Source organism: Carcharhinus amblyrhynchos, chromosome 27, assembly GCF_965287045.1.
Source record: "Carcharhinus amblyrhynchos chromosome 27, sCarAmb.v2.hapA, whole genome shotgun sequence".
In the NCBI taxonomy this organism is placed as follows: domain Eukaryota; kingdom Metazoa; phylum Chordata; class Chondrichthyes; order Carcharhiniformes; family Carcharhinidae; genus Carcharhinus; species Carcharhinus amblyrhynchos.
In genome coordinates, this window is record NC_137350.1 from 29,322,490 (window position 1) to 29,349,425 (window position 26,936).

Genomic DNA, 26,936 nt, shown 5'->3' on the forward strand with positions numbered 1-26,936 from the left:
TTGTTGTTCCGGAAGCCGGTGCCGGGCTCCGGGTGTTGGGAAATGGCGGCTGGAGACTGCGATGTGATGATGGCGCCGGAGCCGAGCGGACCTGGAGAGGCCGAACTGGAGAGGTAGCGGGAGGGGGATGGCAGTGGTGACGGCCCCGGGGTAGGAGAAACCGAGCGAGGGGGGGGGATTTAAAAAAAACAGGGGACCCGAGCAGAAGCGGTGCCGGGTTCTCCCCCTCACCCCCTGACCGGCCTCACGTTGATCAACCCTACCCAAAGGGTGAGATGTGGGCCTCTGGGGCAGAGACGGTTAAACCCTCAACCCGGAGCAATGCCACTGGCTTCAGGGGAAGGAGAGACCCAGGCTGCAGCCAGGGCCCTGTGGAGTCAGCCATTCAAAATCTGCTTCAGAAATCTGTCCATTTTGAATCAGTGACTGAAAACAATTGATCATTTCTCAGCCTTGATGCTGCACCATTTCTTTTCCTTATGTATTTCCCACTGCGCAACTCATCTGCCTCCGGTTGTAATTTGTGCGTTAGCCAGTCAGCACTTATCTGTGATAGTCAGCATTGGGTTTTTGTACCAGATTTTTATCCTGTATAATTGAAGGAAATCTCTCTTTGGCTTCCACGTGGGGTCTAATATTAAGGAAATGGGAATTTCCCTCCCTCCTTAAAATACTAGAACCTTCCACTTAGGCACATAGGATCTGTATTTTCCCCTGTTATCAGCTTGCACTCGACTCCATCCATGATGCCTTGCTTGGTTCCCACACATAGTTCTGATTTATCTAACGCCTGATTTACTCAGTCAAACAGAAGATTTTCTCGGTAACTTCGTTGCAGTGTTAATGTAAGCCTACTTGTGACTAATAAATAAACTTGAACTTGAAGTTCAGGTGGTGTGGGTCAAAACGTTTCTGGCTGTGCTGCAGCCAGAGATTGTATTGAGGAGACTTTTCATTCTGGTATGCAAGAGATTCCTTTCCCCACTTTGTCTTTAGATGTGACCTTCTCAGACAATATTTTAGTGTTGTATGCGATTGGAAATTTATGAATTCCTCAGTTTCGTACTTGTTTACAGCGAAGTCTGTTATTGGACTGGTATCATAGAAACCCTACAGTGCAGAAAGAGGCCATTGGGCCAATCAAGTCTGCACCGACCACAATCCCAACCAGACCGTACCCTCGTATCACTACATATTTACCCATTAATCCCTCTAACCTACACATTTCAGGACTCTACGGGGCAATTTTTAACATGATCAATCAACCTAACCCGCACATCTTTGGACTGTGGGAGGAAACTTATGCAGACATGAGAATGTGCAAACCCCACACAGACAGTGACCCAAGCTGGGAATCAAACCCAGGTTCAGATATGGGGATTGGAAAAACCAGTTCTTTGGATGTTGAGGGTCAGAGTGATTTAATTGAATTGTTTCAGGTGATTAAAGGATATGATGGGGCAGAAGTAGAAGTTATCTCCTGTGGTGAAAAGCTCAGAAAGAGAGGACATAACTTTAATACTAGAGCTAGGCCATTTACAAGTGATAGCACAAACCAGTTCTTTGTCCATGGTAGTAGAAATCTGAAACATTCTTTCCCCCAAAAATGTCCAGGCTGAATCAGCTGAAAATTTCAAACTTGAATGGTTAGATTTTTGTTATGCATGGCTATTTAAGGATTACACAAACCAAGCTAATGTGTGGGATTGTGATGCAGATGAACTATGACCTCATTGAATGGAGGACACATTCAAGAGGCTGAATGGCCTACTCCTGTGTCTTTGTTTCTTTTCGCCATGACTGTTATAATACTGGAGAAGCCAGATAACAGTGAAACCTGGCTTGATAGATCCTCAGTTGAAAACAAAATACTGTGAATGCTGGAATCTGCAGAAAATGCTGGATAATCTCAGCAGGTCTGACAGCATCTGTGAAGAGATAATTGAGCCAACATTTCGAGTCTGGATGACTCTTGGAGTCTGGATGTCAGGGTCATGATGAAGGGTCATCTAGACTTGAAGTGTTAGCTGTATTCTCGCTCCACAGATGCTGCCAGACCTGCTAAGATTTTCCAGCATTTTCTGTTTTTGATCCTAATTTTCTTTTTTAGAAACTGTGGAGGAAAGTTACTGAATAAATTCACAAGATTCTATAGGTGAACATTTGACACACAAAGTATCTATTAAACAAGAAAAGTAAATGACTATCTGTTACATCTGACGGGAAGGTTGAAAAGTTCTTAATACAAATAAATACAAGAAGACACTTCAATTTCATATTATCCTTTCCCTACCAATATCTTGACAGACACACAAACCAATGAAGAGTTACCTCTAGCTTCACGCACAAAAGCTTCTCACTTGGGACTGGCACGGTTGCAAATGGATTTTCTTCCAATTAATTCCTCAGCGTTCACTCCAATGCTTTTCACTGACTTGTATCCCCCTACGTAACCTCAGTTTTCCAGCAACACCTCTGCTAAATTGACGACTTTACTGAGTTCTATATCTGCCTATTCAGTCAACCACTGCCTCAATTGCCTTGTAGTGTTTTCTTCTGAGAGCTGAAAATCCCTGTCTTCACTCTGACACACATTGAACTCTCTCTTCTGTTTTTTCTCTGTATCTGTGTCACTTGACCACTGTCACTGGGCAACAGTAAAGATTTTCCTCCAGAATCAGGTGGCGCAGCTCAGCGGTTAGCACTTTTGCCCCACAGCACGAGGGACCCGGGCTTAATTCCAGCCTCCGGGTGTTCTGGTTTCCTCCCACTCTCTAAAGATGTATGGGTTAGGTTGATTAGCCATACTCAATTCTCCCTGAGTGTCAAGACAATAAATGAGGTGTTACGTGAATAGGATGGGATTGTTGTTGGTGCAGGCTTAAAGGGCCGAATTGCCTCTTTCTGCACTGTAGGGATTCGTTGAATGCCTAGACTTCTAACCAATCTCTATTGCTTGAGGGTATATAAAACCTCATTATAAATGTACATATGCAACCAAGCCCAAAAAATCTAATCAGGAAACCAACTAGGAATCCCAGCATCAATGGTCACAGACAAAACTGAAACAAAACTAGAACCCTTTTTGCCTTACTTAACACACATGTTCAACTTAAAAATTATACACCATTCCTAACAGTATTGATGATTCTTTAAGCCTCTTGTTTCTCTTGCTTCACTCTCCAAAAAGAAATAACTTGTTCTGAATGTAAGTAAATATTTACTGATTCATGAATTATGATGTCATAATGGGGCGGCACAGTGGTTAGCATTGCTGCCTCGCAACACCAGGGATCCACGTTCAATTCCGGTCTCGGGTCTTTGCGTGGAGTTTGCATATTCTCCCCGTATCTGCACGCGTTTCCTTCCACAGTCCAAAGACGTTCATGTTAGGTTGATTGGCCATGCTAAATTGATCCTAGAGTCAGGGGGATTAGGGTAAATGTGTGGGGTTATGAGAATAGAGGCTGGGTGGAAATCTGGTCGGTGCAGACTCAAAGCCGAATGGCCTCCTTTTGTATTGTAAGGATTCTGTTCTAAAAAAATGCAAAGATAAAATGCTTTTTGCAAATGATATTTTCAAAATATCTGAAAATTTCCCAAGTAATACTGAGTTGTGTGTATATATAGGAATAAATGGGATGCTGGCCTTCATAGCGAGGGGGATTGAATATAAAAGTAGGGAGGTCTTGCTGCAACTGTACAGGGCACTGGTGAAGCCGCAGCTGGAGTACTGTGTGCAGTTTTGGTCGCCGCACTTACGCAAGGATATTTTGGCCTTGGAGGGAGTGCAGAGGAGGTTTACTAGGCTGATACCGGAGTTGAGGGGGTTGAACTATGAGGAGAGGCTGAATAAACTAGGCTTGTACTCGTTAGAGTTTAGAAGAATGAGGGGAGATCTCATTGAGACATATAAGATGATGAATGGGATGGATAGGATAGAGGTGGAGAGGCTCTTCCCACTCAGAAAGGACCGTAGGACTAGAGGGCACAGCCTCAAGATAAAGGGGGGGGGGGGGGGCAGTTTAGAACGGAGTTGAGGAGGAACTTCTTCACTCAAAGGGTGGTGGATCTCTGGAATTCTCTGCCCGTTGAAGTGGTGGAGGCTGCCTCGCTAAATATATTTAAGACGCGGGTTGATAGGTTTTTGATAAGAGAGGGGATTAAGGGTTATGGGGAGAGGGCGGGAAGGTGGAACTGAGACACGACAGATCAGCCATGATCTTATTGAATGGCGGGGCAGGCTCGAAGGGCTAGATGGCCTATTCCTGTTCCTATTTCTTATGTTCTTATGAATAAAGCAGGGGAATTGAACTAGATTGCTCTTTCAGAGAGTAAGCCAGGAGGACTGTGGACCAAGTGACCACTACTGGAAATGATGTGATTATTCTATTTGCTATTTCACAAGTGGTGCTTGTGCTAAATTCAATGTTCTGTTAGCATTTTGATCTGTTCTGCTGTATCTTTTTCTGGGACTTGTTAAAAGACTTTCTGTGGGTCAGCTCTGATTCTTCCCACATACGTCTTTTGAAGGTAACTATTTATCATGTCACTCGAATTAATCTTTGATGTTTGCAACAGCACAAAAAGAGAGACTATTTAGCCATCACACCTGTCAAGACTTTCTGAAACATTTAGTCCCCGCTTTTACGCTACCCAATATATTTGAAGTATTTCTTCAAATTTTTTGTCCCTTTTTTAAAGCTGATTATGTATTCTCCGGAGCCCCGTATCCTGAGGAGTATTATCACATTCCCTAGTAATTCTCTGTTGTTGAAGCAAAAACATCCTTTCCTAGCCTTACACTTTGTGATCGTAAATGTATGATCTCTAGTTTCCAAATCACCAAACGGTGAAATTAGTTTTTCCAAATTTGCTTCAAAATCAGTGTGTGTAGAACCTTAACAACGGGTTGGGATAATGTGGAAAGGGATAATGTGGAAAGGGCCATGTGTACAAATAAAACAGAGTATCTCCAGGACTGTACCTATTGTTAGACACTGGTCTAAGCGGGTTCTTACTTTACAGACTTATGTCTCAGTCCATGAAGTAATTCTTTTTCACACTCAGCTTCACAGGGAAACTGCGTTTGGAAATTGTGCTATCTAAACGCTTGTTTGTCTGACAAATTTACTGGAGTTCTATGAGGATGTGTCTAGGGCGGTGGATAGAGGAGAGCCGGTGGATGTGGTCTTTCTGGATTTTCAGAAGGCGTTTGATAAGGTACCTCACAAGAGGTTACTGCAGAAGGTCAGAGGACATGGAGTTGGGGGTAGGGTGTTAGCGTGGATAGAGGATTGGTTGTCAAATAGGAGGCAGAGAGTGGGGGTCAATGGGTGCTATTCGGATTGGCGGTTGGTGACTAGTGGGGTGCCCCAGGGGTCGGTGCTGGGGCCTCAGCTATTTACCATTTATATAGATGATCTGGAGGAGGGAACCGAGTGTAGGGTGTCGAAATTTGCTGATGACACCAAGATTGGGGGAAAGGCAAATTGTGCGGAGGGTGTGGAGAGTCTGCAGAAGGATCTAGATAGGCTGGGCGAATGGGCCAGGAAATGGCAAATGGAATTTAATGTTGGCAAGTGTGAGGTGGTCCACTTTGGTAGGAAGAATGGTAGGAAGGACTATTACTTACGTGGCGAAAAACTGCAGCAGGCGACGGTGCAGAGGGACCTCGGGGTCCTTGTGCATGAGTCGCAAAAACCCAGCCTGCAGGTGCAGCAGGTGGTCAGGAAGGCGAATGGGATGCTGGCCTTCATAGCGAGGGGGATTGAATATAAAAGTAGGGAGGTCTTGCTGCAGCTGTATAGGGCATTGGTGAGGCCGCAGCTGGAGTGCTGTGTGCAGTTTTGGGCGCCGCACCTGCGCAAGGATATTTTGGCCTTGGAGGGAGTGCAGAGGAGGTTTACTAGGCTGATACCGGAGTTGACGGGATTGAGCTATGAGGAGAGGCTGAATAAACTAGGCTTGTACTCGTTAGAGTTTAGAAGAATGAGGGGAGATCTCATTGAGACGTATAAGATGATGAATGGGATGGATAGGATAGAGGTGGAGAGACTCTTCCCGCTCAAAAAAGACAGTAGGACTAGGGGGCACAGCCTCAAGATAAAGGGGGGGCGGTTTAGAACGGAGTTGAGGAGGAACTTCTTCACTCAAAGGTGGTGAATATCTGGAATTCTCTGCCCGTTGAAGTAGTGGAGGCTGCCTCGCTAAATATTTTTAAGAAGCGGGTTGATGGGTTTTTGATAAGAGAGGGGATTAAGGGTTATGGGGAGAGGGCGGGAAAGTGGAACTGAGCCACAACAGATCAGCCATGATCTTATTGAATGGCGGGGCAGGCTCGAAGGGCCAGATGGCCTACTCCTGCTCCTATTTCTTATGTTCTTATGTTCTTATCTTGTGGAGTTGGGTTTCACAGAGAGAAATAAACTAAATCATATAATTACTGTGAAAGCCTGAGCAGGGGCAGTTCAAAACTAACGTTAAGCCTCATAGATAAAAGATACTTGTCTAAATTCCTTTAGATTTTGATTTTAGAATATCAGATGAATGTTTTGTTGCATTCTAATTTATGCAACACTCGTTCTTTTAGACAAATGATCTGAAGTTGCTTGGTTATAAAATGGTCATTAATGGACATTGTGTAAAAATGTGAATCTGTGAAATGGCAAATATTGTTCTGAATTATAGCCCACCTTGCTCTAATGTTAAACGGCTTCATAGATTTGATACCTTGTTTAGTCAGTTCACTGCCCAATGAGGAGCTGCATCATTGCAGGAAGTACCCAGGTTTGATCCCTGATTTGCCAATCTCAACTAGAATTCTGTAAACAGATGAGAGAGGAAACAAACAGTCAGAGTTTACTCCCTTGATCATTGTTTAATCTTCCTTGTGGTAATCATGTGTGGTTACCAGGTGAGGACAGAAACAAACTCGATTCTGATTCCCTCAGCAGCCAGTTAACTTTTTGAAACTGTTCAAATTTATATTGAAGTGGAATTCTACTCGAGAACAGGTGGTTTCTTTGTGGGAGTTGAGTGGGGAGGTGTGGATTAGTGCTATCTTTTTTTCAGTTTTGATGGCAGCATACATCTGACCACATGGGTGGCATAGTGATTAGCACTGCTGCTTCACAGCATCAGGGACCCGGGTTTGATTCCTAGGTTGGGTCACTGTCTGTGTGGAGTCTGCACATTCTCCCCTTGTCTTCATGGGTTTTCTCTGGGTGCTCCGGTTTCCTCCCGCAGTCTGAAAGACGTGTTAGTTAAGTGCATTGGCCACGCTAAATTCTCCCTCAGTGAACCTGAACAGGTGCCAGAGTGTGGCATCTAGGGGATTTACACAGTAACCCCATTGCAGTATTAATGTGAGCCTACTTGTAAAACTAATAAATAAACCTTAAACATCTTGTCAGGGCAATTGCTTTATAAAATTTTTTTAAAATTGTCCTTTTTCATAACTCTAGCTCGGTTGTTATTAAGAAAGGAACATTTCTGCCCTCAGTTGTAATGACAACAGAACTGTCAACACTCACTGTCATTGCGACTGTGAAGCTGACAGTGACTCTTCGTATCCAAACGTGTGCAGTTAAAAGCTGACATTCAGAAGTAGCTGTCAACGATTCCTGCTCCACTACTAGAGGCACAGGTGAAATCTCTACAGGCGGCAATCTTTAGAAATCGCTGAACTGAGAAGAACTTTCCCTTTTAATATCACTGTTAATAACCTGAAAAGGTTTATTCTTGTTAATGAGGTGAAACTGCGTTTTTAATGGTGCATTAAGTCGTAACTATTGATAAACAACCTCTCTAGGCTGGAAAATTAATTCTATATTTGTACAATGTTATTTGTTTCCAATTTGAAACTTCCATGATTTTTAATTTAATTGTATTTTTCTAATATAATTGTTAGCTTGAAATTTTCTCTGCTAGCATTCTGAGCCAAATATATCTTCCTGATAGTTGAATCTGAAGGTGTACTTGGGGTACAAAGACTATTGACAGAAACAGTGGGAGCAGTTCAAAATAATGCATTAAGAAAGAAACATCTAAATGTTTCAGATTCACTGTCCCAATCTTTATGTTGCTCTCACTTTTATTTTAAAAAGTGATAGATAATCAGTGCATTTTACTTCTGGGTTTGCTGCTTCTGAAAATTCTTCAGTGTGGCTGGTTGCTTATCTTGCTTGCTGGTTTCATTTTTGCTGGGTGCCTGGAGATCTGCTTGACCTGGCGCCAGAATCAAATTAACATTGAGAAAGGTGAGGTCCAGACTAGATCAATGTGGGCAGCTGTTTTCAAGGTCCACATCAAATGCTGAACCCTTTAGTGCTGATCAGAGACTCTGGGCAAATGTTATTTTCTCCCTTTAGGTACTAGCATTCCAGCTATAAAGAGAAAACTTGAATTTATCAGCCACAGAAAGTACCAAAGCACATTTCAGCCAGTTAATTGCTCTTGAAGTGTAGTCACTATTGAAATGTAGGGAAGCACAGCAGTCAGTTTGCACAGAACAAGCTCCCACACCCAGCATTGAGATAAATGACCAGATTATTTGGTTTTAGTGATGTTGACTGAGGGACACCAGGAAAAACTCGCCTTTTCCTCAAAGTCACGCCTTGGAATCTTTTATGTCTACTTGAAAGGTTGGACGGTGCCTGTTTAATGTTGAAAACACTATTCTTTATGTAAAGAACATGCCAACATATAATATCTTGTGTGAATAGTGGATGTTGACAGGCTCTTAATCCATAAAGACCTTGGATCCATTTTGTGACCGGAAATTCTGAAGTCAGAGGACCTTTGGCTGGTTAATCCTACTTGTGATGATTCCCACTGCGGGCAAGACCAGAAAGTCTAGGCGATTCTAATGAAGCCTGATCTCTTCCTCGCCCAATAGCCATATATGCACATTTCTACTATTGCTTGATAATATTCAATATTGCGAACACGGCCTGGTTTTACTCTGGCATAGCTAATAGCCATGATGTGGAGATGCCAGCGTTTGACTGGGCTAAGCACAGTAAGAAGTCTCATAACATCAGGTTAAACTTCAACAGGTTTATTTGGCAGGACTAGCTTTTGGGGCCTGATGCTCCTTCTTCAGGTGAGGAGGAGGAGGAGCTGAAAAAGGAGCTTGAGGCTCCGAAAGCTAGTGTTGCCAAATAAACCTGTTGGACTTTAAACTGGTGTTATGAGACTTCTTAGATAGCTAATAGCAGCATCCTGCATGCTGTCTGGCTGAGACCAGCTAATTTGATGCAGGGTGTAGATCAAACCTTGGACCTTTACATTTATTTGAAGTAATTTATTCTGTAAAGAAATACATTTTGTGGCATAACGCATTGCCAATGTTAGCTTGAAATTTTCAGTTAGCAATGAAGTGAAATTTTCTCTGGTAGCATTCTGAGCCAAATAAATCTTCCTGATAGTTGAATCTGAAGTTGTACTTGGGGTACAAAGACTAGTGACAAACAGTGGAAGCAGTTCAAAATAATGCATTAAGAAAGAACGCCTTGCATTTACATAGTGCCTTTCACGACTTCTGGGTATCCCAAAGAGCTTTACAGCCAATGAAATACTATTGAAGGGTGAACACTGTTGAAATGTTGGCAAATTGGGAGCCAGTTTACACACAGCAACTTGCCACAAACAGCAGTGTGATAAATGAACAAATAATCAGTTTGTATGATGTTGATTGAGGGATAAACATTTGGCAGGGAACTGAGGATAACTGTTGTCCTTTTCAGAATGGTGCATGAAATCTTTTAAATCCACGTGAGAGATGAAATTGGGGCTCTGTTTAACAGCTCATCTGAAAAACTCCTTCAGTACTCGGCACATCAGAGTGTCAGCCCAGACCTATGTGTTTAACTCTCTGGAATGAGATTTGGGTCCATAACCTGGAACAAAGGCGAAAGTATCACTAAATGAACCATGGCTGATAAAGTATCACAAAATGAAAATTATATAACTAATTAAATAATAAATTGAAATAAATTTAAGTTTACTTTTCTGTATATCAAATGGATACTAATATGCCAACTGAATATGATGATTTGGATGATGCTATCTGCAAACTTTAGCTTTTTTCTAATCTAATCTCTGAGAAAATAGTGCTAAAAAGTTAGCAAGTTGCTTGATGTTAGTGAAAGTTTCCATAAAATTCAAGCTTGCCTACACTGCTGCTCAATAAAACACCAAACCAATAGCTTTGAAGCCAAATAGCACAGAACTTAATTATTGCTGATAAAATACATTTTTATCGAAGCTTTTCATCTTGCACTCATCAGGACAAAAGCAAAAATACTAATGTCAGACCGAACAGCAACTTTATACTGTCTGAGAAGAGGATGCTGATTGGTTGGCAAATGAATTCTGATTGGTAGAGGCGTTGCCATGGACAGTGCACCAGTTGATGATGATTGATAGCCAAACATTATTTGTGATTAAGCCAGGCACTTGACTCTGGTCTAGGCATTGCACCAGCAAATGGTTATCTCTTGTTTTGCTAAACTGAATAGAGCCGTGTTCTTTTCCAGACAGGGGAACGTATACACTCATCATGCCTATTTCGCCTAAACAAAATAAGCAATGGTTATTCGCTGGTTCATTCCACAGAGCAAAGCCACGACAAATCAGAGTCAATTACCTGGTTTCAATTTCAAACAATTCTTGATGGTCAAACCATCATTCACCATCAACTGGTGCATTCTCCATGGCAATGCCTGTACAATCTAAGTCCACTTGCCAACAAATTAGCACCCTTTTCTCATACAATATGTGGTGATTGATTCCCCGATATTGGTATTCTTGCAAGCAGTACTCAAGTTTTACATTCCATCAATCAAGCTCACCATGGACCTGTACAGTTGATATTGGCAGTGGTGTCATTTACAACTTTGTGTTGGACTAGATTGCGATTTGCTTCAGCTGCCCACACTGTAGATCATGTTAGTCGGCTATGTTTGCATGGCTGAGTTGTTCAAGTCTCCTTTATGAGCTTAGGAAGTTGTAAGAAATAAATATTGCTCCTGTTTTTCTGTAATCTCCTTTCATATAGATACTTTTTCCAAATGCAGGAACCATCCCTCTGTAACTTGGAAAAACTAAGATATTGATTTATTGTGTAATGCAAGCTGTTGTTTTAGTGGACCTGATAAATAAAGATTTTTTCAAAGGCTACAACTCTTTACTTAAAATGTGATATCCTAGGGGAGAAAACGAAAGATATTAAAAGCAGGGGAATTTGTAGGTTAAAATAAAGGATCCTGGGTAATGAGCAAGTCAGTGGCTTTATTTGAGTTGAACCTTTTAAACTTTGTGTTCTCAAAATTATTTTCACATAATTAATCCAGAGAAGGTGGTAATGCCAGTATAGTAAAGCAATCAAATTAATTGTTTGTTTTGTTGGGAGTGATTTTATCAATAGCTGCAATGTGTTTAAGGCTTTCTGTAGAATGCTGACTGGCAAAGGGAACAAAGGTTTATGGGGGCAGACAGGAAAGTGGAACTGAGGCCACATTAAGATCCACCATTTTCTTTTTGAATGGCAGAGCAGGCTCAAGGAGCTGAATGGCTTGCCCCGCTCCTGTTCAGATGGTGTTGAATTGTGGCCAAACTTTCCTCACGCGTGATAATTCTATACTCACTTTGCCCAGGAACAGGAAACTGATGTGTAAACTCTCAAGGTGATGCAGAGAAAATGCAGTGATTAGCTTTTGGCTGCTGGAGCTCTGGATCAAATTCCACAGGTTTATGACAGTCTGAAGTTTGGACTCTGAGTCAATCTTAGGCTGATGATCTGATTTGCCGCAAATCAATTAATAGCAAATCAGTCGTTGCAAGAGGGATAATACCGGAATAGAGAGGTATGCTAACAGGAAGTGAATGGCTGGGGCGCTGGATGTAATCACCCTCTGTTTTGTGCCACAAGAGCCAATGCTTTGTGTTTTAGCTTCGGGTAATGTCCTGATGTTGAAAATTCGCACACCCAAATGCATTACTTTAGGAATGCAGTGTTGTAGGATTATCATTCATTTCACTTATTCACATGTTAGGTTTGTTTGCTGATGTCTGAGTGCAGAATTGATAGCAACTAGTTTATGTGATGTTTCCTTGCTATGACATGAGTAAAAATTAAATACTTCTAGTGTTCCATCGTAAGAATTCACCTACTGCTGATGGTAACAGGTGATTTCTATTATTTAGTATGTTGAATGAACAATTGCAGAGGGCAAGGGAAATAGTCACCAAGCTTGTTCTTTTTGCAGCAGCATTGTAATTCCATGTTCACTTCACAAATAAATGTTGCCAGTACCTTACAGAGAGTCAGGTTTTACAAGGAAACTTCAGAACAAAATTAGGACCTGGAACTTGAGTGCATACGCAGGCAGTCTTCGAAATTGCAATACAATTGGTTCCTGAAAATTTTGCTGTAAGTCAAAATGTTGCAAGTTGGACCCAATTTCCCCAAGGGAGTAATGGTATGAATGAGGGATTCGTTTTTGACCCACAGCTGGAAATCGCTGGTGGGGTGCCTGGTGGTGTTAAAGGCTCTCAATCCTTGCCCTGTCAAGCCACTGAAGCAATTGTTGATGCCTGCACACCTTAGCATCGGTTCCTCCATTAGTGTGGGTAATATAATGAAGCATCGATCACTGTTAGTTGCCTGTATAACCTTGTGAGTTTGAGTGTATATCAGACAATGCATTGGACGCTGTCATACGATAATTGTGCCAAAAAAAACTCATTTTAGCTTCAGGTGACCAACAGAATAAAACACTCACAGCCATCCTGATAAAAGATGGTTCAACCTAATAAAGACTGCAGTGGCTGGAGCGACTCAGAACATTTATGCGCATGAATGAATGTGCGAATGTTGTGCCATAGAGTCGAAACTGGGTGTAAATTTATAAGTGCCATTTATCATAATTCGAAAATCATAAGGTCAAGGACTGCCTGTACAAAGTTCAGTGCCTCACTTTTGAATTTGCCGTGACTTGTCCGTGGGAAGCCAGAACAAGATGTATGCAGAGCAGAGTACAGGAAAGAGATGAAGAAGTGGTGACCTGGTGTGATGACAATAATCTCTCCCTCAATGTCAACAAAACAAACGAGACATTCATCGACTTCAGGAAGGGTAGTGGAGGACATATCCCTCCCTTTCTGTGTCAACAGGGGCAAAGTGCAATTGGTTGAGACCTTCAAGTTTCTAGGTGTCCAGATCACCAACAACCTGAACTGGTCCCTCCATGCCATCTTACAGTTAAGAAAGCCCACCAACACCTCTATTTTCTCAGGAGGCTAAGGAAATTTGGCACATCCGCTACGACTCTCACCAACCTTTACAGGTGCATCATAGAAAACATTGTTTCTGGCTGTATCACAACGTGATATGACTCCTGCTCTGACCAAGACCACAAGAAACTACCAAGGGTTGTGAATGAAGCCCAGTCTAGGACGCATACCAGCCTCCCATCCATCGATTCTGTCTATACGCTGCCTCGAAAAAGCAGCCAGTATAATCGAGGACCCCGTGCAACCTGGACATTCTCTCTTCCACCTTCTTCTTTTGGGAAAAAGATAAATCTGAAATCATCTACCAGCCGACTCAGGACAGCTTCATCCCTGCTGTTGTCAGACTTTTGGATGGACCTACCTCGTGTTAAGTTGATCTTTCTCTACACCCTAGCAATGACTAAAACTAGACTATACTCTCTCCTTTCCTGTTCTATGTACGGTATGCTTTGTTTATACACACAAGAAACAATACTTTTCACTGTATACTAATACGTGTGACAATAATACATCAAATCAAGGTGAAATTCCCTTTGAACAGATTGTAATGCTGGAATAGTTATGGTGAGGGGTGGGATCTGTGGCCTTTGGAGCTTGTGAAGCTCAATCTCATGGCAGAAGTTTGAAACTAGGCTTGAAAATCTGTGCCCAAATAAGGATTGTCTAACATGCATTTCAAATTTTATATGCTGTGGACATTATGGGTCATGCGTTACATTACCTCATCTGACTATGTTTATATACTTTGTTTATCCAAGACTTTGGAAAGTGGTGGAAACTGAAGGGTCTCCAGCAGAAAGAATGAATTTGCAACATACAGCATCTTTCATAGTCTTGGGACTTTTGAAGTCTCATCACAGTTATAATGTAGGGAAATACGGCAGCCCATTTGCACACTGCAAAGTCCACAAACAGCAATAAGTTAAGTGACAAGATAGCCTGATTTGCCAGGCGCTGTTTGAGGCATAAAGCAGAGAAGCTCCCTTGCTCTTCTTTGAAAAGTGCCATGAGATCATTTAGCCACTTTCTCAGTACTGCACTGAAATGTCAGTCTAGATTACATGTTCAAGTCCTTGAGTAACTTTTACTGATCAGTGAGCCAAGGCTGAAACCCGAGTCATTCTCTTCATATAGTCTGTGGCACTACTAAATTAGTAGTTTCAGTGAGTTGCTGTTTAGAGGTAGGACTGGAATATTGTGTAATGAGAGATTTAACCACAAACATCTAAATTTGTTTGGGATCTCTAGCATAAAGAAGCCTCCTAGGGCATTTCACATGTTGGAAATGAGACTGAAATGCGCAATTAATGATAATATGCATTCATGGGAAAACATCATGAAAAGTTATGGTGACTATGGGAAAACAATGCTAAGATTACCTCTAGTAATAGGGAGTCTGCATTGTCATCTTTCAGTTTTGGCTGCAGCAGGTCAAGGGAACAGTTCTCTGTGATTCCAAATCCTGGGGTTTGCAACAAAAGCTGTATCAAACCAGTACTTCAAGTATGCTCAATCACAGCACCAGGGACCCGGGTTCGATTCCCGGCTTGGGTCACTGTCTGTGTGGAGTTTGCACATCCTCCCTGTGTCTGTGTGGGTTTCTTCCAGGTGCTCCGGTTTCCTCCCACGGTCCAAAAGACTTGCTGGTTAGGTGCATTGGCCATGCAACCTTAACCTTAACCCTAACCCATTCTCCCTCAGTGTATCCAAATAGGCACCGGAGTATGATGACTAGGGGATTTTCACAATAACTTCATTGTTATGTTAATATAAGCCTACTTGTGACTAATAAATAAAACTTAACACTCGATCTTAGTTCAATGTTGTCTCATGATTTAAGCACACCAATGCACTGAATGACTTAAAGAATGGTAACAGCACAATTTGAGGTTGGTGAGGTGGTGTTACCTTAGCTAACTCTTGAATATCAACAGCTGTTGCTAAACCTTGGGAGATTAACAACTTTAACTTTTAAGGTCGCTTAATAGTCATTTTATAGTATTGATCTTGAGTATTGCTGAAAAACAAATGCTGCCAAAGCTTTTTGTCTTGTACACATCAGGGCAGATCACAAGATTGCCAACTGTAAAGGGAGCAACAATTAAAATTGCATGAGAAGAGAGATTTGTTGACAAGTGGGCTTTGGTAGAGGCATTGTCATGCAAAAGGGAACATTTAACTGCCAAGCTTTTGTTCAAATTCGAATGTTTACTGTCAGTAAATTTGCAAACTTTATCCTTTGTGCAGAATATTTTTACTTTATGATATGCTCATAAAGTAAAAATATCTTTAATCTGCACACAGCCAAAACTGTATCTCTTCTGGGTCCTTTTTAATTCATTTTGCAGAATGGCTAGGCCAGTATTTATTGCCCATCTCTAATTTGCTTCAACAAAGTGGCTTGTAAAGCCGTTTCAGAGATCATTTACAAGTTAACCACATTCATAGAATCCCTCCAATGCAGAAGAGGCCATTCAGCCCATCACGTCTGCCCTGACTCTGACTCTCTTAACCAAACACTCTTCCCAGCCTATGCCATAACCCCACACAATTCCCATGGCTAGTCCATCTAACCTACACTGGAGTACCCAGAGGAACCTATGTAGACACAGGGAGAAATGTGCAAACTCCGTAGAGACAGTGTTTTTTTTTAAAGTTTATTTTATTAGTGTCACAAGTCGGCTTACATTAACACTGCAATGAAGTTATTGTGAAAATCCCCATAGTCGCCACGCTCTGGTGCCTGTTCAAGTACACTGAGAGGGAATCACCTAATGAGCATGCCTTTCAAACTCTGGGGGGAAGCCAGAACACCTGGAGGAAACCCACGCAGATACAGGGAGCAACGTTTGGCATCCATAAAGACAGTGATCCAAGACTGGAATTGAACCCCGGTCCTTCGCGAGGTGAGGCAGCCGTCACCATGTTGTGATCTGGAGTCACATGTTGGGCAGACTGGGTGAAGATGGCTGATTTCCTTCCCCTAAGGGCATTAGTAAACTAGCTGGTTTTACACAACAATTGACAGTGGTTTCATGGTCATTAACAGCCTGCAGCATTTTTTATTGAATTCAAATTCCACCATCTGCTATGGTGTCTGGATTTCTAGTCCATTGACAATACCACAACGCCACATCCAAACCATATGAAAGACAAATAAAAGACACAATTTGTTCCCCTTCTTAAATGAATGCAAAATTTACCCAAGAGGTAAGATTTATCTTTTAAACTTGTGAAACAATGAAATAAGTGACTTGGCTGTTGAATTCTATGGAAGGCCATGACCTTTTATTGGCACTGAGTTGTAATCAAGTCTGACACTAAAAGCTTCTCAGTCCTCAATACAAGTTTGCCTGAAGCTTTCCCTCTGGATTTTAACAGCTAAGCTGTACTGCAATAATAGTTATTTCTTTGAATGTCCTCCATCCCTCACTTTCTAACCTTAATAGCCTGCAGCATTGGAAAACTAATAGGCTTTAAATCAATGTTTTGTTGGGTTTACCCTTTCTAATAACGGACTGAAATTGTGGATCGGTGTTCTGCGATTTTTGGACTTAAGATCGATGCTATTACAGAAGCTAATATTGGGACAACAAGAAGAGTGATTTTTGTCAGAAGCTGTTTGCCTAGTTTACAATTTTAACAGCAACCAGTCCTTTTGGAATCCTAGAACTCCCAATGACGGCTTCAGCAGTACTGTGCTCTAATATTACTGTTTCTATGTTTAGATGGGACACTTCAGTATTTCATACGCTTCTCAAGGACATTCATGTACTGTGATATTTGTTTAAAATAGAGTTCCAAATTCACTGCATTCCTTGCAAACTGGTAACCAAGGCTTACTTTCAAAAACATTTTTAGGGGGCATTTTGATATGCATTTCCTACTAAGTGTTTTGTTAACAAAGCCCAAGGTACTGCTACGTTATTCGCCTTCAAATCTTCCCTCTTGATAAACAATCTTCTGGAAATATGAGTCAGCATCTAAAACAAAGATATGTTAACGTTTCCTAGGTGTTGCTGATGCTATTCCTCTTGAAACATAAGCCTAACTTTCACTTTCCATTCCTGACATATTGCTGAACCTTTCCAGCAGTTTCTATTTTGTTTCCAAATGTTCAGCCTCCATTTTTTCCCCCTTGCCTCTGCTTTCAGTTAATTTACTCATGTAAAAATGGTCAGAAATGGGTGACAGCAGGTACTGTCACCTCCAGAAGTAAACTGCCTATCACATCATTTAGGTAGAGTAAACAAGGATCAGACTTCAATCATAGCTTCTGTAAATTGTAAATATATGCAAACTTCAATGTGGTGCCCTCATCTGCATTAAACATAGAACATAGGTGCAGGAGTAGGCTGTTCAGCTCCTTGAGCCTGCACCACCATTCAGTATGGTCATGGTCGATCGTGCACTTTCAGTATCCCACTCCCGCTCTCCCTCCATACCCCTTGATCTCTTTAGCCACAAGGACCATGTCCCACTCCCTCTTGAGCATATCTAATGAACTGGCCCCAACAGCTTTCTGTGGCCGAGAATTTCACAGGTGCACAACTCTGAGTGAAGAAGTTCTTCCTCATCTCAGTCCTGAATGGCTGACCCTTTATTCTTGACTGTAACCCCTAGTTCTGCAATTCCCCAACATTCTTCCTACATCTAGCCTGTCCAGTCCCATCAAGATTTTATATGTTTCTATGAGATCCCCGCCATGATACCCAGGTCACATTGCACTTCCCTTTTTCCTAAGCTGCCACCATTCAGATAATAATGTTCCTCCCTGTTTTTGCCACCAAGTGGATAACCTCACATTGATCCACATTCTGTTGCATTTGCTAAGTATTTGCCCACTCAGCCAGCCTGTCCAAGTCACCCTGCAGCCTCTTAGCATCCTTCTTACTGCCACCCAGCTTAATGCAGTCTGCAAATTTGAAGATATTGCATTAAATTCCTTTGTCCAAATATTAACGTACATTGTGAATAGCTGGGATCCTAGCACTGAACCTTGTGGTACTCCACTAACTACTGCCTACAATTCTGAAAAGGACCCATTTATTTCCACTCTCTGCTTCCTGTCTGCCTACCAGTTCTCTATCCACGTCAATACATTGCCATCAATACATTGCCTCCAATACCATGAGCTTTACTTTTGCTTACTAATCTCTTGTGTGGGACCTTGTCAAAAGCCTTTTGAAAGCTCAGGTACACAACATTCATTGGTTCAGCCTGGTCACATTCTCAAAAAAATTCCAGAAGATTTGTCAAGCACGATTTCCCTTTAATGAATCCATGCTGACTTGGACTGATCCTGTCACTGCTCTCCAAATGCTCAGTTATTACATCCTTAATAATTGACTCCAGCGTTTCCTCACCATCAATGTCAGGCTAACCAGCCTATAATTCCCTGTTTTCTCTCCCTCTTTTTTAAAATGTGTGGTTACATTAGCTACTTTCCAATCCACTGGAACTCTTCCAGAGTTCATAGAATGTTGAAAAATTATCACCATTGCATCTATTATTTCTAGGGCCACTTCCTTGAATACTCTGGGATGCAAAGCATCAGGCCCTGGGGACTCAATGGGTTTTAATCCAAGCAATTTTCCAATACAATTTCCTGACTAATAAGGATCTCCTTCAGTTCCTCCTTTATGCAAGATCTTCTGTCCCCTAGTAGTTCTGGGAGGTTATTTGTGTCCTTCTTATTGAAGACGGATCTAAAATATTTGTTCAGCTGGTCTGCCATCTCTTTGTCGCCCATCATGAATTCACCTGATTCTAATTGTAAGGGACCTACATTTGTCTTAGTCTTTTTCTCTTCTATCTATAAAAGCATTTGCAATCAGTTCTTATGTTTTCTGCACACCTACTGTTGTATTCTACTTTCCCCTTCCGAACTAAACCATTTTCCTCTTGCTGAACTTTAAGTTTCTCCCAGTCCTCAGGTTTGCTGCTTTTTTGGGCCAATTCATATGCCTTCGCTTTGGTTTTAACACTAACCCTGATTTCCCTTGTTAGCCATGGATGAGCCACCTTGCTCATTTTACTCTTTCATCAGTTGTTGAAGTTCATCCATGTGTTCTTTAAATGTCTGCCATTGCCTCTCCACTGTCAAACCTTTTAAGTATTCTTTGCCAGCTTATCCTAGTCATTGCATGTCTCATACCATCAAAGTTAGCCTTTCTCAAGTTCCAGATCCTAGTCTCAGACTTAACTATGTCACTCTTCATCTTAATGAAGAATCCTACCATGTTATGGTCACTCTTCCCCAAAGGATCTCGCCACACATTTGCTAATTAATCGTCACTCAACACAATACCCAGTCTAGGATGGCCTTCCCTCTAGTTGGTTCCTTGACATGTTGGTCGAGAAAACCATCTCTTCTAGGGGGCACAGCCTCAAGATAAAGGGGGGGCGGTTTAGAACGGAGTTGAGGAGGAACTTCTTCACTCAAAGGGTGGTGAATCTCTGGAATTCTCTGCCCGTTGAAGTGGTGGAGGCTACCTCGCTAAATATTTTTAAGACACGGGTTGATGGGTTTTTGATAAGAGAGGGGATTAAGGGTTATGGGGAGAGGGCGGGAATGTGGAACTGAGCCACGACAGATCAGCCATGATCTTATTGAATGGCGGGGCAGGCTCGAAGGGCTAGATGGCCTACTCCTGCTCCTATTTCTTATGTTCTTATTCCAAGAAATCCTCCTCCATCGCATTGTTACCAGTTTAGTGTGCCCAATCAATATGCGGATTGAATCACCCATGATAATTGCTGTACCCTTACTGCACGCATCTCTAAAGGCCACAAGTACTGAATTTTGAATACTAGTACTGTACTTAATCACTGTGCTTTTTATGAGTTGGATTTTAGGACTAAGTTCATTGGAAATTTTAATTGAAAATAAAATTCTTCAGAAAGTAGTACTTGACATTTGGACTTGGAGCAATTGCTACAGATTCACACATGTGTTTTGCATTTCAAGCAGGTTTTTAGAACTGCTGAATCGTCTGAAAAGATTTAAAATTACTGTTATGCATGCGAGGCGGAAGCTTTTAATATTTTGAAATTTGACAGAAATGTGTTATTCATTGGAACAATCCTGTAAATGTTGAACACATCCACCAATTGTTCTCTGCTTCGTACAGGAAATGTTTGCTAAAGCTTGTCCTTCTTCCCACTCCTTCTGAATTTTTAGTTGCCAATTCTTATGTTGCTTGTTTCCTAACACCTTCAGGAAATTCCTGCTTGTATTGGAAGCTGGTGCTGCCATTGGAATACTCCAGCTGACAATGGCTAATTCGAAACCACTTTTCCTCAAGAAATCAGTAATTCAAATTGAGCAAGTTCAGTAAGACAGCCGAGGAGGCAAGTTGTTTGATTTCAATTCAAACCGGTGATTTGAATTAAGGAACTCCAAATTAAAATTAAACTGGCACATGGATCATGCTACTCCAATATTAGGAGCTGCTTCACTTTATTGTAATAATAAACCAATACATTTAAAATCACACCATCTTAAGTAAGTGCTGAGCAGATTCTCTGATCTCATTCACCTCGCTGCCAGCGAGAACAGAGAATTTGGCACTCAGCTAAAATTCCATTCACTGCAGCAGGACTGGAGAATCCCATCTGCAGCTGAGGTTGAAGAATTCTGGCCACAAAGATTTGGCACCTCTTATCTCTGTACTCTCCATAATCCCCCTTCCTATCTATTCTTTTGTCCTTTGCCTTTTTAACTGCTGTCTTTCCCTAACTATTGTGATCTCAAATGTTCCCATAAAACTGGCTGAATCGTTTTCCCAACCTTCATTATTTCCTCTCTTGGTTGCCACCGTCCATCTTAGAGGTGGCAAAAAACTTAAATATGTGGCCTTTCACTGATAATGCCTGTAAAGCCATCAAAGGATTTTAATCAAATATACTTTTGGCAGTCCTTCCTCCACTCCTAGATACTGGTTAAATAAACTTGGCAGGGCACTGCAGAGTTTGTTCTGATTGCCCCAAGATTCTTGGAGTTATGTTCTTGCTGTGTTCCAAATTGAAGTCGAATGTGATTATGTTAAATGAGTTGGCTATGGATGCAGTTATACCTTAGGCTTTGATTCTTCTGTTTAGATGCCACCATGCATCTGGATATAGCATGAAACAGTACAATCTCCCAAGCAATGCAGCAACCTAAGTAATTTGCATGCTTCTGAGACCTTAATCTTAGTGAGAAGTTACAAAGTTTAAATAGTTAAAATATCAAGTTGCTTAAGCTTTGCTTTTAAAATAAAATCACGGTATAAGTTGTATTATTCGTTTTCGAGAGGTGAGAAACACTGGTAATGGTAGCACTTATTACTCATCTGAAGATGCCTTGAGAAGACAGGGATAAGTTGGCATTGAAACCCCTTCAGTCCTTGTGATAAAAGAGCTCCCACAGTGCTGTTAAGTAGGAAGGTCTCTGATTTTGAACCAGTCGTGATGAAGGAATGGTGATTTATGTCCACTTTGGCATGGTGTTTGACTCAGAGGTGATGGTGTCCCATGCACCTTGTCTTTGTAATTGATTAAGGTCTTGTTATCTATTCTCTGCACCTTGCTTACCTGTTTGAACTATTGCACTTTTTATTAGATTTCACTATTTGCAAATAGCCACCAGAGGCCAGGTGCTTAATGCACATTTCCAGCAAGGAGAAAAGGCAAATGGGAGCATGAATGACAAAGGAGCAGAATCAGGATTGTTCAGAATTGAAAAATTATCTGCATCCTTAGCTTACCTATACCATCAAAGTACAGTTATTTCTTTGCTAAATTTACTTCTCCCTTAATTCTGCGCAGTCCATTCTGCATTCACGAGTTGGTAGGCCTTGAGTGTGATCTTATTTTTTTTACTATTTCCAACTAAGATTGCCAAACAAGAATTAGAAGGAAAGATCACTCCATCACAATACATGTTTTAACCAATTCGTTGCCCTTCTCTATTGCTTTCAAAGTGTGAAATCGAATTTATCTGTTGTACTTGACTTGTAATTCCTTATAAAATGCTACTAAAAATCAGCTAATAAAATAACAAATTTGTAAATCAGAAATAAAGGCAGAAGGTGCCAGAAGTTAACAGTTGATCAGTTGCTGATGAAGACAAAGAACAGAGATTCTGGTATTTTTCATACATACCCTTTATTAGAGCACTATTTTTCTAAAAGGGTTCAGCCTGACATGTCATGATCCCTCTTCTCTCTTCTAGCTGTGCATTTTCATCATTTTCTATTTTTCTGCCAGAAATCGCTTCCTGTTGATATGCAATTGGTTATTCGATGCCAAGTTTTGCATCCGTACAAAGAACACCTATTGAATGAAAATGTGGCATACACATAGTCTTGAGGATTTCTCATTTTCATTGACATTAGATATACAACATCACTGAACTTCACACCTGGTTTTCATAGGAGGCATTCTATTAACTAGAGCCCTAGGCCATGTCTGCTAAGATAATGGCAGCCTGGAATATATGCCTTATTTATAGGCCACGGCCTGTTTCAACTGATAGTGTTGTGTTGTGGTAGTAACATTTCAGACCTCAACAGATTAAATATTAAGGCTGTGCAGTTACCCTTCTGGTATTGTTTGTGATTGTGTTGTGTGAAAATATACTGGTTCATTGCTGAATTTCTGAGGGATACACTTGCATTAGAAGCAGTTCAGAGAAGGTTGTCAGCTGTTTCCTGGGATGAGTGGTTTGACTTGTGATGAAAGGTTGGACCTATACCCATTGGAATTTAGAAGAACGAGAGGTGATCTGACTGAAACATACTCGTTTCTGAGGGGAGCTTGACAGAGTAGATGTTGAGAGGATGTTTCTTGCCATGGTGCTAAGTAGTTAACTGTATTGTACACACCGGAGTCACATATAGGAATGGTAAGTTCCTTTCACTCAATTCCTGGTCATCTTTCTGATCTTTAAAATCAAGCTGCTGCTCGATTTTAACTCCATACATTGTGAGTTCCAGCACCATAAACGTACCGCTATTGTTTTCTTACACAGTTCATAAAGATGATTGAGGTTACAACCCAGATTTACAAAAATGTCATGCATTGCAATTTTGGGCTCTTTTTCGTTAAATGACGCAAACCTGGAAATCAAAGAACCATTGAGGGGATAATGAAATAGATTGCATGTGAGGAAAAGACTTATGATTCTCTATCTAATGCATCAAATTAAAGCTGTATTTTAATTCTACAGAGAGGCTGAATTATTTAAAGAGCAAGGCAATGCATTTTATGCAAAGAAGGACTACAATGAAGCATTTAATTATTACACAAAAGCAATAGGTAAGCATTTGATCTAAATCAGCATCTGACATCATTACAGTTGAGGTGATTATGAGCTTTAAGTTTAAATTGACTCTTTGGAAATGATGCAGCAGTTCTGTTGTCATTTGAGTTTAATTAAAATGATTTACTGTCAACCTTTTCCAGAGTACTTTTCCTAAACTGCTTTAAAAAGACTGGCGTAACATTACAATTCCGGGCAAAACCCGACTGACGCAATTAAAGTGTCATCTCTATGATTCTGTCAATGTTGTTCATAACATTTGGTAGATTTAAACCCGGTTGTGGTGGCTGCAGGTATAAAAACTACCCCCAAGATTGTAATGAATTCTAATTTGATTTGAGAAAGGGGCTAGTGCGGGGAGTAGCAAAATTCCACTGGTGAGATTGTTGGGGCAAAGTAACTAGGAGTTAACTCTCCTTCTGACCCATAGTCACAGTTGGTCAAGGTTACCTGATGCTGAAATTGGATGCAACAGCAACATAAGCATTGAGTCCTCTAACGTTTAAAAAAAAATCCGTAAATGAATTTTATTTTAAAAAGCATTACCAATATTTAGAGCGGCACTGTGGTACAGTGGTTAGCATTACTGCCTCACAGCACCAGGGACCCAGGTTCATTACCCAGTTTGGATCACTGTCTGTGCAGAGTCTGCACGTTCTCCCCATGTCTCCTCCGGGTGTTCCAGTTTTCTCCCACAGCCCAAAGATGTATGGGTGACTAAATTGCCCCTTCGTATCAGGGGGACTGGCTAGGGTAAATACATAGGGTTACGGGGATAGGGCCTGAGTCCGTGCAGAGTTGATGGGCTGAGTGGCCTCCTTCTGCACTGTAGGATTCTATTTCTGTTTTGTTTTTATTCATCCCTTTGATCCTGACTGGGCAAAACATGAATGCGGTGAATCTTATTAACCAACAAGGAAACAAGTGTCACGCAGCAATCAAAAGAGAAATATGTCGCTGCAGTTTGTTCAACCCATGCAAACTGAAAATGGTGATCTTGCTCGTGCTGAACTCCACTCTTAATATTACAAGGCAGCTTTAACAATTGTGCTGCTAGAATTGGCCTCAGCTTCCCTGGGCTCCAGATTTTATCAGCTGTATTCGGTGAAAGTAAAGGAAGATATAACCAAACTTTGCTGTGATGCCAGCCCTGCTTTAATGGCATACTGTGGCCACTGTCAAGCGGCTCACACATGAAGAATGGCTATGAATGTGAGATGCCAATGAGTTGCTGATATCTAAAGATTCAACTTCCAACTTTTAAGGAAGAGGTGAAAATTGGACAGTAGGGGAAAATGTAAGCGTGTTTAGAAGTTATGAAACCTGCCAAGCTGTTAACAGTTGTTCATGATCTATGGTTCCTTTTAAAACCAGAGCCTTTTATAACTTCAAAGAATTGTTAAATCCATTTTTTTCATTATCACAGCTGAAGGGGGATTGAATGGAAGAGGATTTCATGGTAACTGATCAGCCTGTTGGTTCATTGCCACTTTTGTTACATAAAATTAGTATTTTAAATTAGTCTTTGCGATACTAACTTGTGAAAACGCTGGTTTATATGCTATTTTAGTTTGAAGTGTTGTCCCCCTTATGCTGTGTAACACAACCGTGTTCAGAGTCAAACTTTCTCATCTGAAGGCCCCGCCTTCACCTCCAGAATTTGAGAAACCCATTTGTCTTTCCAGGACAGAGCAATGTAGGGCGAGAGGTAAGCCTTTGTACTAAAGAGGATAATTACCTTGACCTGTTTTCTTATTTAATGTAAGCAAAGCTGTGATATTACTGGTCTGAGTGACATTAGCCAAGGGAATCAGACCTTCAGACATGTGTTCCACCACAATGTGTTCCATCCCCTTTTACAGGGCTTGAGAAAAAGCTTTATCAAATAACAGCCAAAAAAAGTTAACATTTCAAAGGAATTGAAAAATAAAGCAGTGCAAAGTTAATTCCCTGTCAGTGGACCATTCCAGTGACTTCATTTGGGGGAAGTGAGGATCAGGATATTGAATTTGATGATCAGCCATGGTCATAATGAATGGTGGGCAAGCTCGAAGGGCTGAATGGCCTACTCCTCCTTCTAGTTTCTATAATTTCAATTAAAAGATGATATTCTATAAACGATTTGTTTAAGCCCTTGGAGGAGTTCTGTGGGTAACTAGGCATCAGTAGATGAGTTTGGTTGTAGAACTACTTCCAATTTTGATAGATTTCTGAAGTATTCTTCCAGATTTGTGTTGGTTTTTCTGCTAAGTAACAGGTGAGGTGTTTACTTTGGCATTTCTTGCAACTGTTCTGAAGCTCCTCGTAAGTGTTCCATTTGTTTTCCCAGATATCTGTCCTAAAAATGCCAGTTACTATGGCAACCGAGCAGCAACTCTCATGATGATTGGTAAGTTCCGGGAGGCTCTTGAAGATGCACAGCAGGCTGTGAGACTGGATGACACTTTTGTGAGGGTATGTCACGGATGATCAGACTGAATTGTAGCTTTGGGTAGTAGTGAAATCCCTGTTTCTGTTTTTATTGTATAATACACGACAGAATTCTCTTTCAAGTTTTTCCTTGCATTCTCCTTGTCACTATGAATTATAATATTTAGTGTGTTTATAAGGAAGAGCAATGTCTTAAATTAGCTTCTCTGAGGAGTGGGTGGTAATCTCAATCTCTGAAATTGTGGAATTCATTTTTATCTTTCCTATCACTAGCAGAGGATTGTACTCACATTTGTTTTATTTTCTTCCTGGAATATATTGGCTGGAATTTACCGACCTGCCCACTATGGGAATCAGAGCAGGTGAGGGGCAGGCCATGGAAAGGTCCATTGACTTCTGGCAGGATTTTTCAGTTTCGGGGCAAGCGAGGCTGGAAAATCCTGCCCATTGACTCCCTTCTTTAAAGCAAGACATTGGAGGTGGCCTGTTAAAGCTCTATTGTAAATGGCGCTAAGTTGATTTAAAACATTTAAAATGGACCTTAAATGCTGATTCAAACTGGTTTTAATAAATAAGAACATTTGACTGTCTTGAATTGTGAATTACCAAAGAGGTCTCCTGGGATGAACTGAAAATTGGCTTGTCATTGGGCCTGTTAAGCTTAGCCTTGCTAATAAGCCTCAGAAAAGAACATAACAATTCCCCGTTTACTTTGCAGCGTTGTCTCCAGTGGTGCACTCCTTATTGCCAATTTTGCAAAGTAAGCGACAGTGCCACCGGAGTCACCACGACGCCCTGGGACTAAATTTGCCGCGTGCCTCCGATTTCTATATGCCAATGTAAGCAGCTGCCTCCAGCAGTGCTTAAGTAACATCAAGTATCTCGGATCTGGCCACAGGTG

The 26,936-nt window shown here is 41.2% G+C and overlaps 1 protein-coding gene across 1 annotated transcript in view; it reads left to right on the plus strand.

The window, feature by feature from the left end:
• Positions 1-26,936, plus strand: part of dnajc7 (DnaJ (Hsp40) homolog, subfamily C, member 7) — a 52,180-nt gene continuing 25,244 nt past the window's right edge. Inside the window, exons 1-3 of the mRNA XM_080213763.1 lie at positions 1-113; positions 23,513-23,601; positions 25,935-26,059. Of these exons, the coding sequence (XP_080069889.1) occupies positions 43-113; positions 23,513-23,601; positions 25,935-26,059 (285 nt within the window). The 5' untranslated portion in view covers positions 1-42. The remainder of the gene's footprint in view (positions 114-23,512; positions 23,602-25,934; positions 26,060-26,936) is intronic.